At 41.7% G+C, this 12888-nt stretch overlaps 1 protein-coding gene across 13 annotated transcripts in view; it reads right to left on the reverse strand.

Annotated features, from left to right (window-relative positions):
* Window positions 1-12888, reverse strand: part of LOC132787645 (polypyrimidine tract-binding protein 1) — a 162383-nt gene that overhangs the window by 57919 nt on the left and 91576 nt on the right. For 5 of the 13 annotated variants that reach the window (XM_060794840.1, XM_060794836.1, XM_060794841.1 and 2 more), the window contains one exon: window positions 12392-12433. The exons of the other annotated variants lie outside the window; for them this stretch is intronic. In XM_060794840.1, the coding sequence (XP_060650823.1) occupies window positions 12392-12433 (42 nt within the window). The remainder of the gene's footprint in view (window positions 1-12391; window positions 12434-12888) is intronic. 13 annotated transcript variants of the gene reach the window in all.

Genomic DNA, 12888 nt, shown 5'->3' on the forward strand with positions numbered 1-12888 from the left:
TTAGGCGCAGACTGATGATGATGTTGGCTCGCTGTTGCTGGCTGCTGCTGCTCTGGCTGCTGTAGCTGGCTCGTTGGTTGTCCTCGCTTTGCCTCCACGTTGTCCTGGCAATGATTTGTTGGCATTTGCGCCGTTCCAAGCCAAAACCTGTCAGCCAACCAACTAGCCAGCGTTGTCTAAATACCGCAACAACCAGCCAAAGCAACGGCAACGGCAGCAGCATCAGCAACAGCATCAGCAGCAACAGCAACAGCAGCCACATCATCGTATTACCAAAGGCTGTGTGTAAATGTAATCCTGGCTGCTTTCGTTAGCTCCCCCTTCCCTCCTCCCTCTGCCAGTCACACTCCATTTATTTTTCACTCCTTGGCTCTCTGTCTGTAGTGTAAACAAATGTTATACGCAAGTCGAAAAAGGCTCACTCCTGATCCTCTTGTTACTCCTTTGCTGTTTTTTTTTTTTTTTGGTTGTTGGTTGCAAATGCATTTGCCAGGCAACCAGGGCGCAAAACCAAAACAGGCAATGCAATTTTTAGGCTAAATGCTATTTCTGCTGAAGGTTTCTTGATGTTGTTGTTGCTGTGTGGCTGCTGCTTTTAGAGCACTTTACACGCCTGTATCGACTTGGCCCTACGCCTCTCATTTGCATATTTGAGCAGCAGCAACAACGACGACGACGACGACGCGACATCCTTTACGTTGGCGGCATCGTCGTCATCAACTCTCTGGCTCAACTTTTCCATTTGCCGCCTCTCTTCACTCTAGGAGGCGTCTGGCTTTTCTAGTGTTTACTGTACTGTCTGCCCCCCAAAAAAGCTAATGCAAAAGTTTTGTTTTTGAGGTTGTGTGCCGCCCAACACACAACAATTTGACTAGAAAATGTTCATGAAATTTTAAGAAGTGCAAAATTAGCGTGTGAGTCGTCGACAAGAGCTTACGAGAGATCGAGACTTAATGAACAGAAGCAGCAACAGCGACAGCAAACAAACTAACGGAGCGCATACGAAGTTCTTGTTTGTCCTCGTCTACCAAACATGAGCTTAAATGGCCACAAAAATGTTGCCCAAAACTATTACAGAGTTAACAACTGTAGACAGAGGGAATCTAAAAATAATAATGGAGAGGATTTGTTGCTGTTGTTGTTCGAAAAGATTGCAAATCATTTTAAATTCTAGACGACTTCCGCTTAATTTCTTTGGGTTTAAGGCTTTAGGGTTAAAAAGTCAAATAAATTTGCATTAAATTAAGATTGAATTGTTTTGGGCGAGAGAGAGAAAGAGAGTTTTGCAAATCAACAATAAAATAGACAAACAATGCGTCAAAAGTAAATAATATGCCAAAAATGTATTGTGCAAACGAAGTCGACGACGACGACGACACAAAAGCTGAAAGCAAATTATTTAAATCAACAGCAAACAGAACAAAATATTGTTGAATAGAATGTAAAAGGCAAATACAATTTACACGCAACCAACAACATTTGAAGGGGGAGAAGTGAGGCAAAGACTGATGTGTGTGTGTGTGTGTGTACATATGCATATATGAAAAATGCTGAGGACATCATGACGTTGCAGAGGACGGAGATTTGTGCAACATCATCTCAACGTTTGGTTTCGTTGCGGGTTCGAAGGGCGAGGGGCGTGAGGCGTTGGCAACTCTCAACTTTGTGTGCTTTTGCATGCGAAATTTTTGGATTTATGCCGAAAAATGCATAAATAACTGTTAATATTTAATATTGTTAACTTGTAAATTTTAAATGAAATATGTGTGTGTGCAGCAGGCCATGTGCAAGGACGTTGACGACCCAAAAGCTGACGACAACTGCGGCTCTGGTCAACCTCTGCTCTGGTCTGTGTCCAGAGCAAAGACTTGTCATCATCCTGCCGCTGCTGCTGCTGTTGCTGCTGTTGCATATGAATTATGCAGTTTTTAACAAAAATTCCACATGAGCGACCGACAGCATACAGCCAGCATACACAACAGAGAGCTGGGACGGACTTCCCTTTCGCCAAGGCAAAAGTTTAATTGTTTCTGTTTTACAATTTGACAATTGTTTTTCATTGTATTTCATGTTGTTGTTCGACAGTTGTCAAATTAGAAATAACATTTGGCATTTTCACTGCAACATTTGTTCGCTTTCATCATCATCATCATCTTCCAACAGTAGCTGCAATCAGTTGTAATGTTCTGCGTGAGATTTGCATAATTGAAAAATCGCAACGCGCAACTAAGAACTTAAGTGCATTTCAATTACAAAAATTGTTGAGCTGTATCTGCCGTTGCATAAATCATGTATGCTAACACCTAAGCCCACACACACAGACACAACTCGAGTGATGAAAGCTGTTCAATCTGGTACGTGTTGTGAAACAAACTCAATGCTAAAGCAGACACACTCGGACTAAACATCAAAAACTAAAATTCGACGGATTTTGGGCGCCTTTTTCTCTATTTCTATTTTCCTGCGCCTAGCTGCAAATTCAGTTTTCGTTTCTCTCCAGCGACAGCAACAACAAGAACAACAAATAACAACATTTGGTCAGTGGCGAGCAAATTTAAAACTTATAAGCACGCCATACGCGGCGGCATCACGTTGTTGTTGTTGTTGTATGCAATGGTCGCTCGCTCGCTCGCTTCGAATGTTCGCCGACTGTTGACGGTTGAGACGCACGCACGGCCGCCCACGGCCCCGCCCCCTCGCTCTTCCTGCCGCCGCCTCCTGCTCAGTCGTCGTTCAGTGGCCCAAAAGCCATAAAGTTTTTATTTATTTGCATTTGCTCACGTGTGCATGTTTAATTAAATTTGAAGCGCCAGAGCAGAGCAACCAACCGGCCAACCGAGTCTCTCTCTCTCTCTGCGTCGGCTTGGGAAATTTTCTGCTTTTATTTTTTTTTTTTTGTTTGTTGGCCGCCAAAATACAAAAATACATGCGAGTTGTTGGCGCCGACGTCGCCGTCGCCGTCGTCGTTGCCGTTTGCCGCTTGCCACAGCACGAAAAAGTTATGTCTAACGGCGTGTGGAGCAATAGAGAGAGAGAGAGAGAGAGAGGAGAGAGGAGAGAGTGCGGGCGATGGCGTGGCATATGATGCAGTTTACGTAACGAAAATTGAGTTGGACATGAACAAATTGCGGTTAGGTTGGTGGATTTGTTGGTTTCTGTTTTTGTTTATGGACAGCAAAGCGGGAGCGCGGGGTGTGCAGGCAGCTTGAATATACTTTTTTTTTCTGCTCTCTCTCATATTTTTGTCAGCCTGTACGGCGCATATGTGCATTGCCATGCACGAAGGATGCGGGAGGGGAAGGGAGGTATAAAGGGACAGCAGTGGATAGTTGTAAAATGCAAATTGGAGCGTGACATGCATTTCGACAGCTTTGAAATGCAAAAGCTGATGATGGTTTTATCTTAAAGTTTTGACTTGAGTGGTTTATGCCCATCGCCAGCTGAAACTATCAGCATTCATAGATCTCTACACATACTCTGGCACACTCTCAGATGTTGCTTCTCTCGTATTATCTATGCTAAGCAATTAATCTTGTTTGTTGTCAGCGCTGAAAAGTAGGCAAAACACTTTTTTCCGTTTGACAAATGGCAAACAGACGATGTTTTGCTCAAAATGCGTTAATTAAATTTTGTCTAACTGCTTGAATGCGTAGACAAGCCCAAAGGGACACACTCGCCAACACACACACACCCACACACATACACATAAGACGCCCACGCATCGCATTACGTTGCCTACTTCTAAGCGCTGACATCTTGTTTCGCCAGGCAGCAAGCAGCAGGCAGCTCATCAAATTTGCAGCTTGTTTCAAGCTGCTTGAATATGCACACACGTGTGTCTCTATCTGTGTGTGTGTGTGAGCGTTTTTGGGCTTGTACAATTTTCTTGTGTAGAATTTATGCGCCTCATTAGTTGGTCCAGCCTCTGCCGAGTAGTATATGTAACTCTCATCATCATCTCACCTTCAGTCACAGCAACAGCAACAGCGGCAGCATCATCATTAGTCACAAGTAGCGGGTCACAGGTCGCTGCGTTTGCCGCCGCCGCCGCCATTGCTGTGCCTAAAAATATGCTAAGCATTTGCGCCGCGTCAAATTAAATGGTTTCGAAGATGTTTGACATATTTGGCACAGTTTACCTACGAAATCGTGTGCCCTGCATTCAAAAGCGAACGCGCTCGCGTCACAACATAAACATATGCAAAGATTTTTCATATTTCCCGTAACATTTTTCACTGGCTCGACACACTCTCGTTGGCTGGCTGGCAAGTCAGTCAGTCGGTCGCTTGTTGAAAGGGTTGAAGTGTCTCAACAACAGCACAGGAGAGAAAACAAGTAAAAGTGTAAGAATGGGCGCTCATAAATGTAGGCGGACCTCGCATTGATTTTTCCTCTTTTTTTTCTTTCTTTGCTCAGCCTTGTCGTCGTCGTGGCTGCTGCGCTCATTCATTTCATTTCTTTCGTCTTGCGTTTTATTTTATGCTCTGCTTTTCATTTTTTATGAGTGTGTGTGTGTGTGTGTGTGTGTGTGCGAGTGAGTGTGTGACTCTGCTCTGCCATTGCCTACTTTTTATGTGTTTTTATTTATTTGCGCCGCTTTGCAATTTGAAAAAAGTGTTCGCGTGTAGACCCACAGCCAACAGCCAACAGCCAACAGCCAGCAACAGCAGCAGACTAAAGGGGCTTTGGCTTAGCCCGGCAGCAGCATCCCGTCTCCTTTAATCATCTCCTGGCCTGCACTGAGCCTTGTCCTGGCCTGGCCTTATATACATAGTAGTAGTCGGAGGAGGTAAGGCGGCCATCGTTCTATTTCGTGTTGTAGCGAGTCTTGCGTGTCTCAGTGCCTTATATTGCAAAGCGAGCATAATAAATATTTGACGCTTCATAAATCTTTAAAGAGTTGCCAAAAGCAGCAATAGCTATTGCTATGCCAGCATTCAGTCCGCCCTTTCTCCCACCTTTTCCTGCGTCGTCTCTATCTCGTTTCTTATTTCGAGTGCTTTCTTTTTTTTTTGGGCATCGCTTAATGGATTTGCTACATTTCACCGCGCTCTACGTTTATGCTAATGACTTGGCCAGAACTCCAACCTAGGCTGCAATCGGAAGCGGCTGTGCAAATTTGACAATGAGGCTGAGAGAGACGCACTCCAAAGGGGCGAACGACAAACAGCAGATAGCAGATAGCAGACAGCAGACCATAGACACTACTGGCCACTTGGGAAACCCTTGCAAATTGCATGGCCAAGAGCGGCGCTTGAAATCTTTTGGCACAGTTTTCACTTGCACTTGCGCGCCGCCGTTTTTGATTTCCCCAATGATTTGCATTAACATTTTTTGGCTCTACGCATTTCCACCTCTTCTCTGCTCTATGCATACACCTCTTCCTCTATACACACTTGCCAAGCAATTTAAAAGCCACACACAAATACACACACACACACACTCGATAGAGAGCGGTTGGTTTAAGCCACAGCAACAACTACTGCAGACAATGAACAACCGATCCGACCATAAGCGTATTATGCGGGTTGCTTTTTTGTTCCTTTCCCTTCTGCTCTTTCTCTGCATCTCTCTCGCATTGCTTAGCTCATCCTGTTCCTCTTCTCGACGAACCGACACAAATGAACTATTGTTTATAAACCAGATAAACTCAACCGTATTTCTCTCCCCCTCTCTCTGTATATTTCTGTGGCTGCCACACTCAAGTTTTTTGGGGCTTCTTCACGCCGTTGGGTATTCTGATTCACATTGCCATTTTCATGCAGTAATTAAAAGTTTCAGCCGCAGCGAGACCTCAATTTGATACCCTGTATATGAATTTTCATTTATTAAAATGCAACCAAATTGAAATGAATTTATTTGCAATTTATCAAAGATATTAATTCGTCATAATTATTATAATAAAACAATAATTATGCGTCAATTTTTTAATTGCACTAAACAATAATAAATGTTGTTCATAATATGTTTTTTTGTTAGGATAATAAGTGATTATGCTAGTTTGGCATAATTGAATGCAGAGTTGAATTGATTAATACCCAAAATTAAACTTAATTGACATATGAAATCAATTAATTATGTTGCTGTCGATTGTTTAAGCTCTTTCTTTCTCTAATGTATATTTAACCGCATATTTTAATATTTCTTTTTTATTTTATGTTGCCTAATTAAATATCTATATGTCTTTCTGTATGTAGTTATATAACTAGTTTATTTCTATTTTTATTTTTATGTACAACAAGACAACTAGATTCACTTTGCTGTGCGGGGCTAAAGGTGTTTTACAGTTCATTAAAATTTGGCGCAGTGCCAACGGCAATGAGCATTAAAGTTATGCCCATCCAGTAGTTTCTCACAAGCTGTCTCCGTTGCTTGTATCTTTGTTTGTTGTTAAGTGTGTTAACAGGCTTTATATTGCACGCTCACACAACACTTGTACATACACACTTATGCTGGCTGGCTGGCAAGGAGGTAGCTCATAACTGCCTCTCTGTCTCTCTCTGTGTCTTTGTCTCTGTCTGTCCGTCTGTCTTATTAGCGTTCAACAACGGCGCCGCATGCTACTCATTGAGCACACGCTTGACATGCATGGCCAGTCCGAGGGGGTTGTGGTGAGGAGGGTAAAGAAAGGGGGAAAGGGGGATTGCTGAGCTGTGTGAGCTGCTTTAAAATGGCAACGCAACGTCTTAAAGTCTATAGTCGGTAGGTAGTCTGCGTATTCTATATAGCATACTTTTGTGCGCGCGCCCGAGCTGCTGACAACTTCCGACAGTTGCCGTCGCTGGCAGTAGCTATTATTACGAGTATTTCTGCTCTCTCGCTCTCTGTGCTGTGCTGTGAAATAAAAACCGCAATTACCAGCGAGTAAAATATATATGGCAATGAGCCAAGACGACGCGTCGGGGGTGAAGGGAGAGCAAATAAACCAGCCTTTTATGTGTAGATGTATGAGTGTGTGACATAAAGCAAACAATATGGCGACACGCAACACTAAACAGATGAGGAAAGCGCCACACACACACTGAGACACGGACACATGGACACGACGTTGACGACTTTTGTTGTTCTGCACACGAATATCACACATACGACGCGTTGTCAACTGTTGTCGCTGGCAGAACGACAACAATGTTGCTGCAACAAAATGTCAAGCGACTGGCCGAGTCGAGCCAAGCGAGTCAACATTAGTTTTAGTTGCAAACAACACACACACAAAAGCAAAAACAAAGTTACCTAAAAAGGGCGCGCACACAAAATGGAATTATACCAAAAGGCGTCCATCTATGTCTCTCACTCTGTCTCGCTTTGTTTGGGTTCAAAGGAAGGAGGCGAAGGGTCGCACAGCAATGCCCCAGCACCTTTTGGTTGCACTCATTGTGCGCTGGAGTGCGCTGCCATTAAGTCGCATTGTTTCTGTTTTCTGCAACTTTTTCTCGTTGAGCACAAAAATTGAGTAACTGCACGTGAATGAAAATGAAAACAAAGCCAAGGCGCACGGCGCACAAGAAGGACGACAATGGACGGCAAAATTGCGGGGCGCAAAGCAGACCAACTTTCACGCTAAAAACTTTCGCATTTCTTAACTAGTTTTTGTTATTGTTAGCTGGTTTTATATCGTTGTTTTTGTTGCTGTTGTTGCTGCTGCTGTTTTTTGGCGCTTGCTGTGTCGCCTTCGCCTTCGTGTGCTGTGCACAAAATGCGGAAAATTAAATTGCCCTCGTTCGGGCACCCTCAACCAACGAACCCAAAAAAACAAAAACACAGACACTGAACTGAACTGAGACACATACAAACAATAATTGAAATAAACACTTAAAAAGTTTGACTGTACTCTCTCTACCTCCTTGTTGCCTTTGGTTTTTCCTTGGCTTTTGCGTGAGCATTGAAATAGTTTGCTTGCTTTTAATGCCGCGTACTGATGCAGCAGTTAAATTTTATTAAGCAGTGTGCAAACAACACAAAACTTGCAACAATAGACAGATTTGCAACTGATTGTCTTGAATGCTGTTGCTTCATTTGCCATTGTTGTTCTTTACTACAAAACAAAAGTGCTGCATACCTCATCTTGCTCTATGATCCAATTATGGCTGGCAACAACTTGTGATTTACGTGCAATTACAAAAACGAAATATAATTAAGTCATTGGGCGGCACAAGTCAAGCGCGTTAAGCCGCAAGGCAGGACAACAAAGCACAACAACAACGCAAACATAATTCAAGTATTCGCATATGTCCTGCGGCTATATTATGTCCTTGGTCATGGCAACAGGCAAACGTCAAACGGCAGAGCCTTCGTTATGCTATTTACATCGCCGCATATTTCATGCTCATTATTTTGCTTTTTGTGCCAAAGAGATTGATAAGACATTCACTGTGAATCGTTGATAAAATGGGAAATAAACGCAACTCGTTGAATGCCAAACAGAAGTCAAAAGCAAATTTAAATTATTGCAATTTAATTTCCCATTTCTAAGCTTCACGAAATTTAAGTAGATGTTAAGAGTCTCGTTTAGTAAAATATTCTAAATTAATTCCATAATTATTGTAATTTAATTTCCAAAGAAAATTCTTGACTTCAATTGCCGCAGGAATCACAAAATCGTTTGAGCGAGAAGAAAAGACTTCAATATGCCGCAAAGTCAATGAGCAGAGGAGAGGCCTTTAAGTAAAATTCTTTACTGTACAGAAATATTAAATTTAAAATACGTAAAATAGAAAATGTTTTTGTGGGATGCACAATCTTTTGTGCTAGTCGAACCGAGCTGAGCTTGACAAATTGCATTCCCCATGATTTTGATCTAATTGTTCCATCTACGACGTATATAAAATAATATCCTTCTCTCTGTCTCTGTGTCTGTGTCCCTTTTGCAAATGGGATTTTCATTTATGCAAAGTTAAATGCCTTTGTTGTTATTGCTATTGGAGCATGACGACAACAAAGCGACGCTTAATTAATTTGATAATTCTTTGGCTGTTTTGGCCACAGAATGCCAAGGCGAAAGAGAAGTCTAGGCAAATTGCCCGCTGCGGTGTAATAAGGCGCAAAAATAGCATAAAACATTTCTTACTTCCAGTGAAGAACACATACAAGCAAAATAATAGCAAAAACGAGAGAGTGAGAGAGGCATAAATATAATTTTTCGTTGTTTTCTTGCTTTTTTTTATGAACATTCCACACGTTGCGCGTTGCGCTGCAAAAATTAATATCAATTTTCAGCTTTGTCTATGACAGAGCGCAGAGTGCTAGTTGTGTTTTTTATTTTCCATGTTTTTTTTCGTAGTTATTTTTATATATTCATTGCGTGCGTTTTTGGCGTTATGCATGTGTCCTTTTTTTTTGTCCAGCCTTATTACATTAACAGCTATTACTCATAATTACGCGCTCTCTTTCGCTCTTGCAATTAACTTGATTACAATAAGTAACCATGTTGTTGCACCAACAACAGCAACAACAACAACAATAAAGGGGTGCCCCTGGAGGCGGGCAACTGCTGATGTATATGCTGATTAGGCCTGTCTGCGAGTCTCCATCGACAGGCGCGCTTCTTAAGCAGCTTTTTGGCTTCGATTTACTTTATGTTCCTCTTCACTTTTTCGCCTTTATTCTTCACTCAAATTCAGTTAAATGCCTGCGGCTCTGCTATCTGGGGCAATCTTTTGAGTGCGTCTCCCACACACACAACAGCTGCGATAATAGAACATTTGGCCGTAGGACAAATTATGCGTTCGTAATGTGAACTGAAGACACCGCCAGCAGCCACGACAATCAGTGTCAGCAACAGGAAGTTGTCTTCTTTTTGGCGGAGAGAATCTTTTTCGTTTCGTTTTTTCTTTTGCTTTTTTCAATGCGTAATTGAAAAGCGTGAAAAGTCAAAAGTGACAAACGCAGCAGCAGCAGCATAACAGACACGAAGCGTGGAGCTGCGTCAAGAACTCGCGCTCTTGATTGACAAACAAGTTCAGGCCAAATCAACTAAAATGCTAGTGCTAACGAGATTTTCTTGTTGTTGTTGCTATTTAAGACTTTTGCCACATGCGGAAAAAATTAATTAACAGAATTTCACTTTTATCAAAGCAAAGCAAACGCGCGATGCGATGCGTTCAGCGACAGCCACCAAACAGTAATAAAAATAGAAAAAAGCTGGCGAAAAGCACAAAAAAAAAAGGAAAAGGTTGCAATTACCGTTAATGAGTTTAATGCCAAAGGCGCCGCCAAACGCATCTCTAGCGCCCTTTTTAACAAACTTGGTTATTCTCCCATTTTTGTTGTATTTTTTGTGCTTTCCTACTAATGAGGAGCACCCCGTTTGCTGAACATCAGGCTTCTGCCTGAAAGTTCGTCTTGTCTATTTTCACTTTTATTTACACTTGACTTCATTTTGACAGCGGCCAAGGATGCACAAAGAACGCGCAACAAGTTTGTGCGGCAAGTTCTTTCTTTTAGATACCCTCGTATGTTTAAGAGTGAAGCAAAGGGTTTCTATATCTAAATTGTGTTCAATTTAGATACAACTTTTACTTTGTTTCGAGGGTATGTTTGAGGGCCATCACTTGTGTGCCTTTTGCCATTATTCTTTGGCTTGCCAAAAAACCCTTGCATTTGACAACAGAAATTACCCTTTTTTTTTTGCTTGGCACATTAATTTGCCCAGGTTCAGTGATTTTGAACAGGCAAAAAGCATGGAAGCAAGCAACCATCCACCACTTCCTCGCTCACCTCGCACACCTGTCGACCTTTTGAACATTTGACCAGTTCATTGAAGCGTTTTTGGGAAGTAAAGACGCATAGCCAAGGGCAGCCCTCAGCACTCAGTCCTCAGTTAAGTTCAACCCTAAATGGGCCGCAAATAGCATTAATGACTTCGTCGTTTGTCTGTCCGAGTCGAGAGAGAGAGAGAGAGTGAAGCAGCAGTTACTATCTTATGTTAGCTTTAGCTTTTTGCTTTGACTTTGACTTAAGCTGTCTGTTGTGCCTTCTTCTGCTCCGTCTGACTTGTCTGTCCGTCTGTCTATCTGTCTGTTTGGTGTTGGTTTCCTTTTTGCCCTTTGCCATTTCCTTTTTTTTTCTTTTCTTTTTTATTGAATTGGCAAATGAAAGCCAATTAGTTGCAATGCTGTGGGCTAGTAAGTGTTAAATTAATTATCTAATGACTACTCGGTACTTAACTACTCCTCCCTCTCTCTCTGTCGCCTCTCGTTTCACTCTTTTTTTTTAATTTTATTATTGAACTTTTATATAAAATGTGGTTGAAGATCACAAGGACACACACAGAGAAGGACTGAGAGAGAGTCGAACGCACACTTGCCTCACATACGAGCAGTTAATTATATTTGATGATAAAAATAAAATTGCAGTTGATCACAGATGCAGTAGTGCCAAGTGGCAAGTGCTGCACAAATACTCCGAGTCAGTCACAGGTCGGGTCAGGTGAGTTCAGTTCACGAGACGACAACGACGACGTCGACGACGACAATGGCAAAACAAATATTAAAGCCAGACAAACATACACTCAGTGTGTGTGTGTGTGGCTTACTAGCTGCTGTGTGAAGTGGCAAGCCGTTGAGCTGTTGTTGGGATGGACTGAGCTAAGATGCTGCTTGAAAATCCAGTTATAAAAATGGTCAGCCAACAACTCATGCAATGCAATAAGACGACAAGGACAACGACAACGGCAAACGAGGAGAGCAACAGCAACACCAACATCCAACGATACCACACACATTGCAAATCCTGAACTTAGCAGGAGAAAACAGGAGCCAAGGCAGCAGCACGTGAGTGTGTGTGTAAGAAATGTAAACTTAAATATTTTATGGCATTCAAGCAACAAATAAAAGTATCAGAGCAGCAGCAAGCAGGCAGGCGGGTTAACGGACGGACAGACAGAGAGACGGACGGACGGACAGGCAGTGAAGCAGGTAAGTGCCGCTGCTGCTGAAATAAAATTGCATACTTTATGGGGCAGGATGCGGCTGCAGAGCATAGGGAAAGCGTCGTAGTCGTCGTAGGGCCGAGCTTCAAAGGCAAAGCAGCGCAGGAAATTCGATGAAATTTATTTACAGTTAAAAAGCAGACAAGTGCAAAGCGACCGAAAAAGAACTTGACTCCTTCTTCTTTTTAACACGTGAGTGTGTGTCACTGAGTAAGTTTATTTAAAATTCAATTATGCCGCACAAAAAGACAGAGAGAAAGAGAGAGAGCTGTAAAATGAGAGTGAGATCCACTGAACTAAATCGCCTTTAACTTGAATAAAGGCAAAAAAAGGATATTCTAATTTCCTACTCTCTTTGTGGCTTTTATATAATACTATATATCAACTTAACTAGCCATCAAGCACACACTCTACTCGAAGTGCATGTAATAGTTTAGTTTGCTAATTTGAGTTCGAGCTTACCAAATGATTGAGCTTATACAGAAATTGTTCATCGATCCTTACCTGCAACAAAAGTAAATGGAAAATTTTATTAGTTAAATACAAAGCTTACTCATGCGGCACTTAAGCTCTAAATAACAATTGGACAATTGCACAACAATATATCTGGAGATGGAGAGAGTTTTAAATATATATATAGAGAGAGATAGAAAGGTACACGATTATATCAAATATGCATTATAATTATTTTACTGGGTTTCGTTGTACAATAAATTAGTAAAATATAAATATTGTATTACGCTACAAATTAAATCAAAATGTGAATCGAAGATAGATTTCTTAAAACAAATGAATACAATTTAATGAGCCTAATAATTACATGATTTCTATTAGATTTCTTTAACTATACAAATTGTTTTTAGGCAAGATTAAATTTCCTCAACAATTTGTGTCATTTTCTCAAGCACATAATGAGGAGAGCTGCTCCCAAAACCCGCCTCGAGGCGTATCATTTTCAA

The sequence above is a fragment of the Drosophila nasuta genome, chromosome 2R (genome assembly GCF_023558535.2).
Source record: "Drosophila nasuta strain 15112-1781.00 chromosome 2R, ASM2355853v1, whole genome shotgun sequence".
NCBI lineage: Eukaryota > Metazoa > Arthropoda > Insecta > Diptera > Drosophilidae > Drosophila > Drosophila nasuta.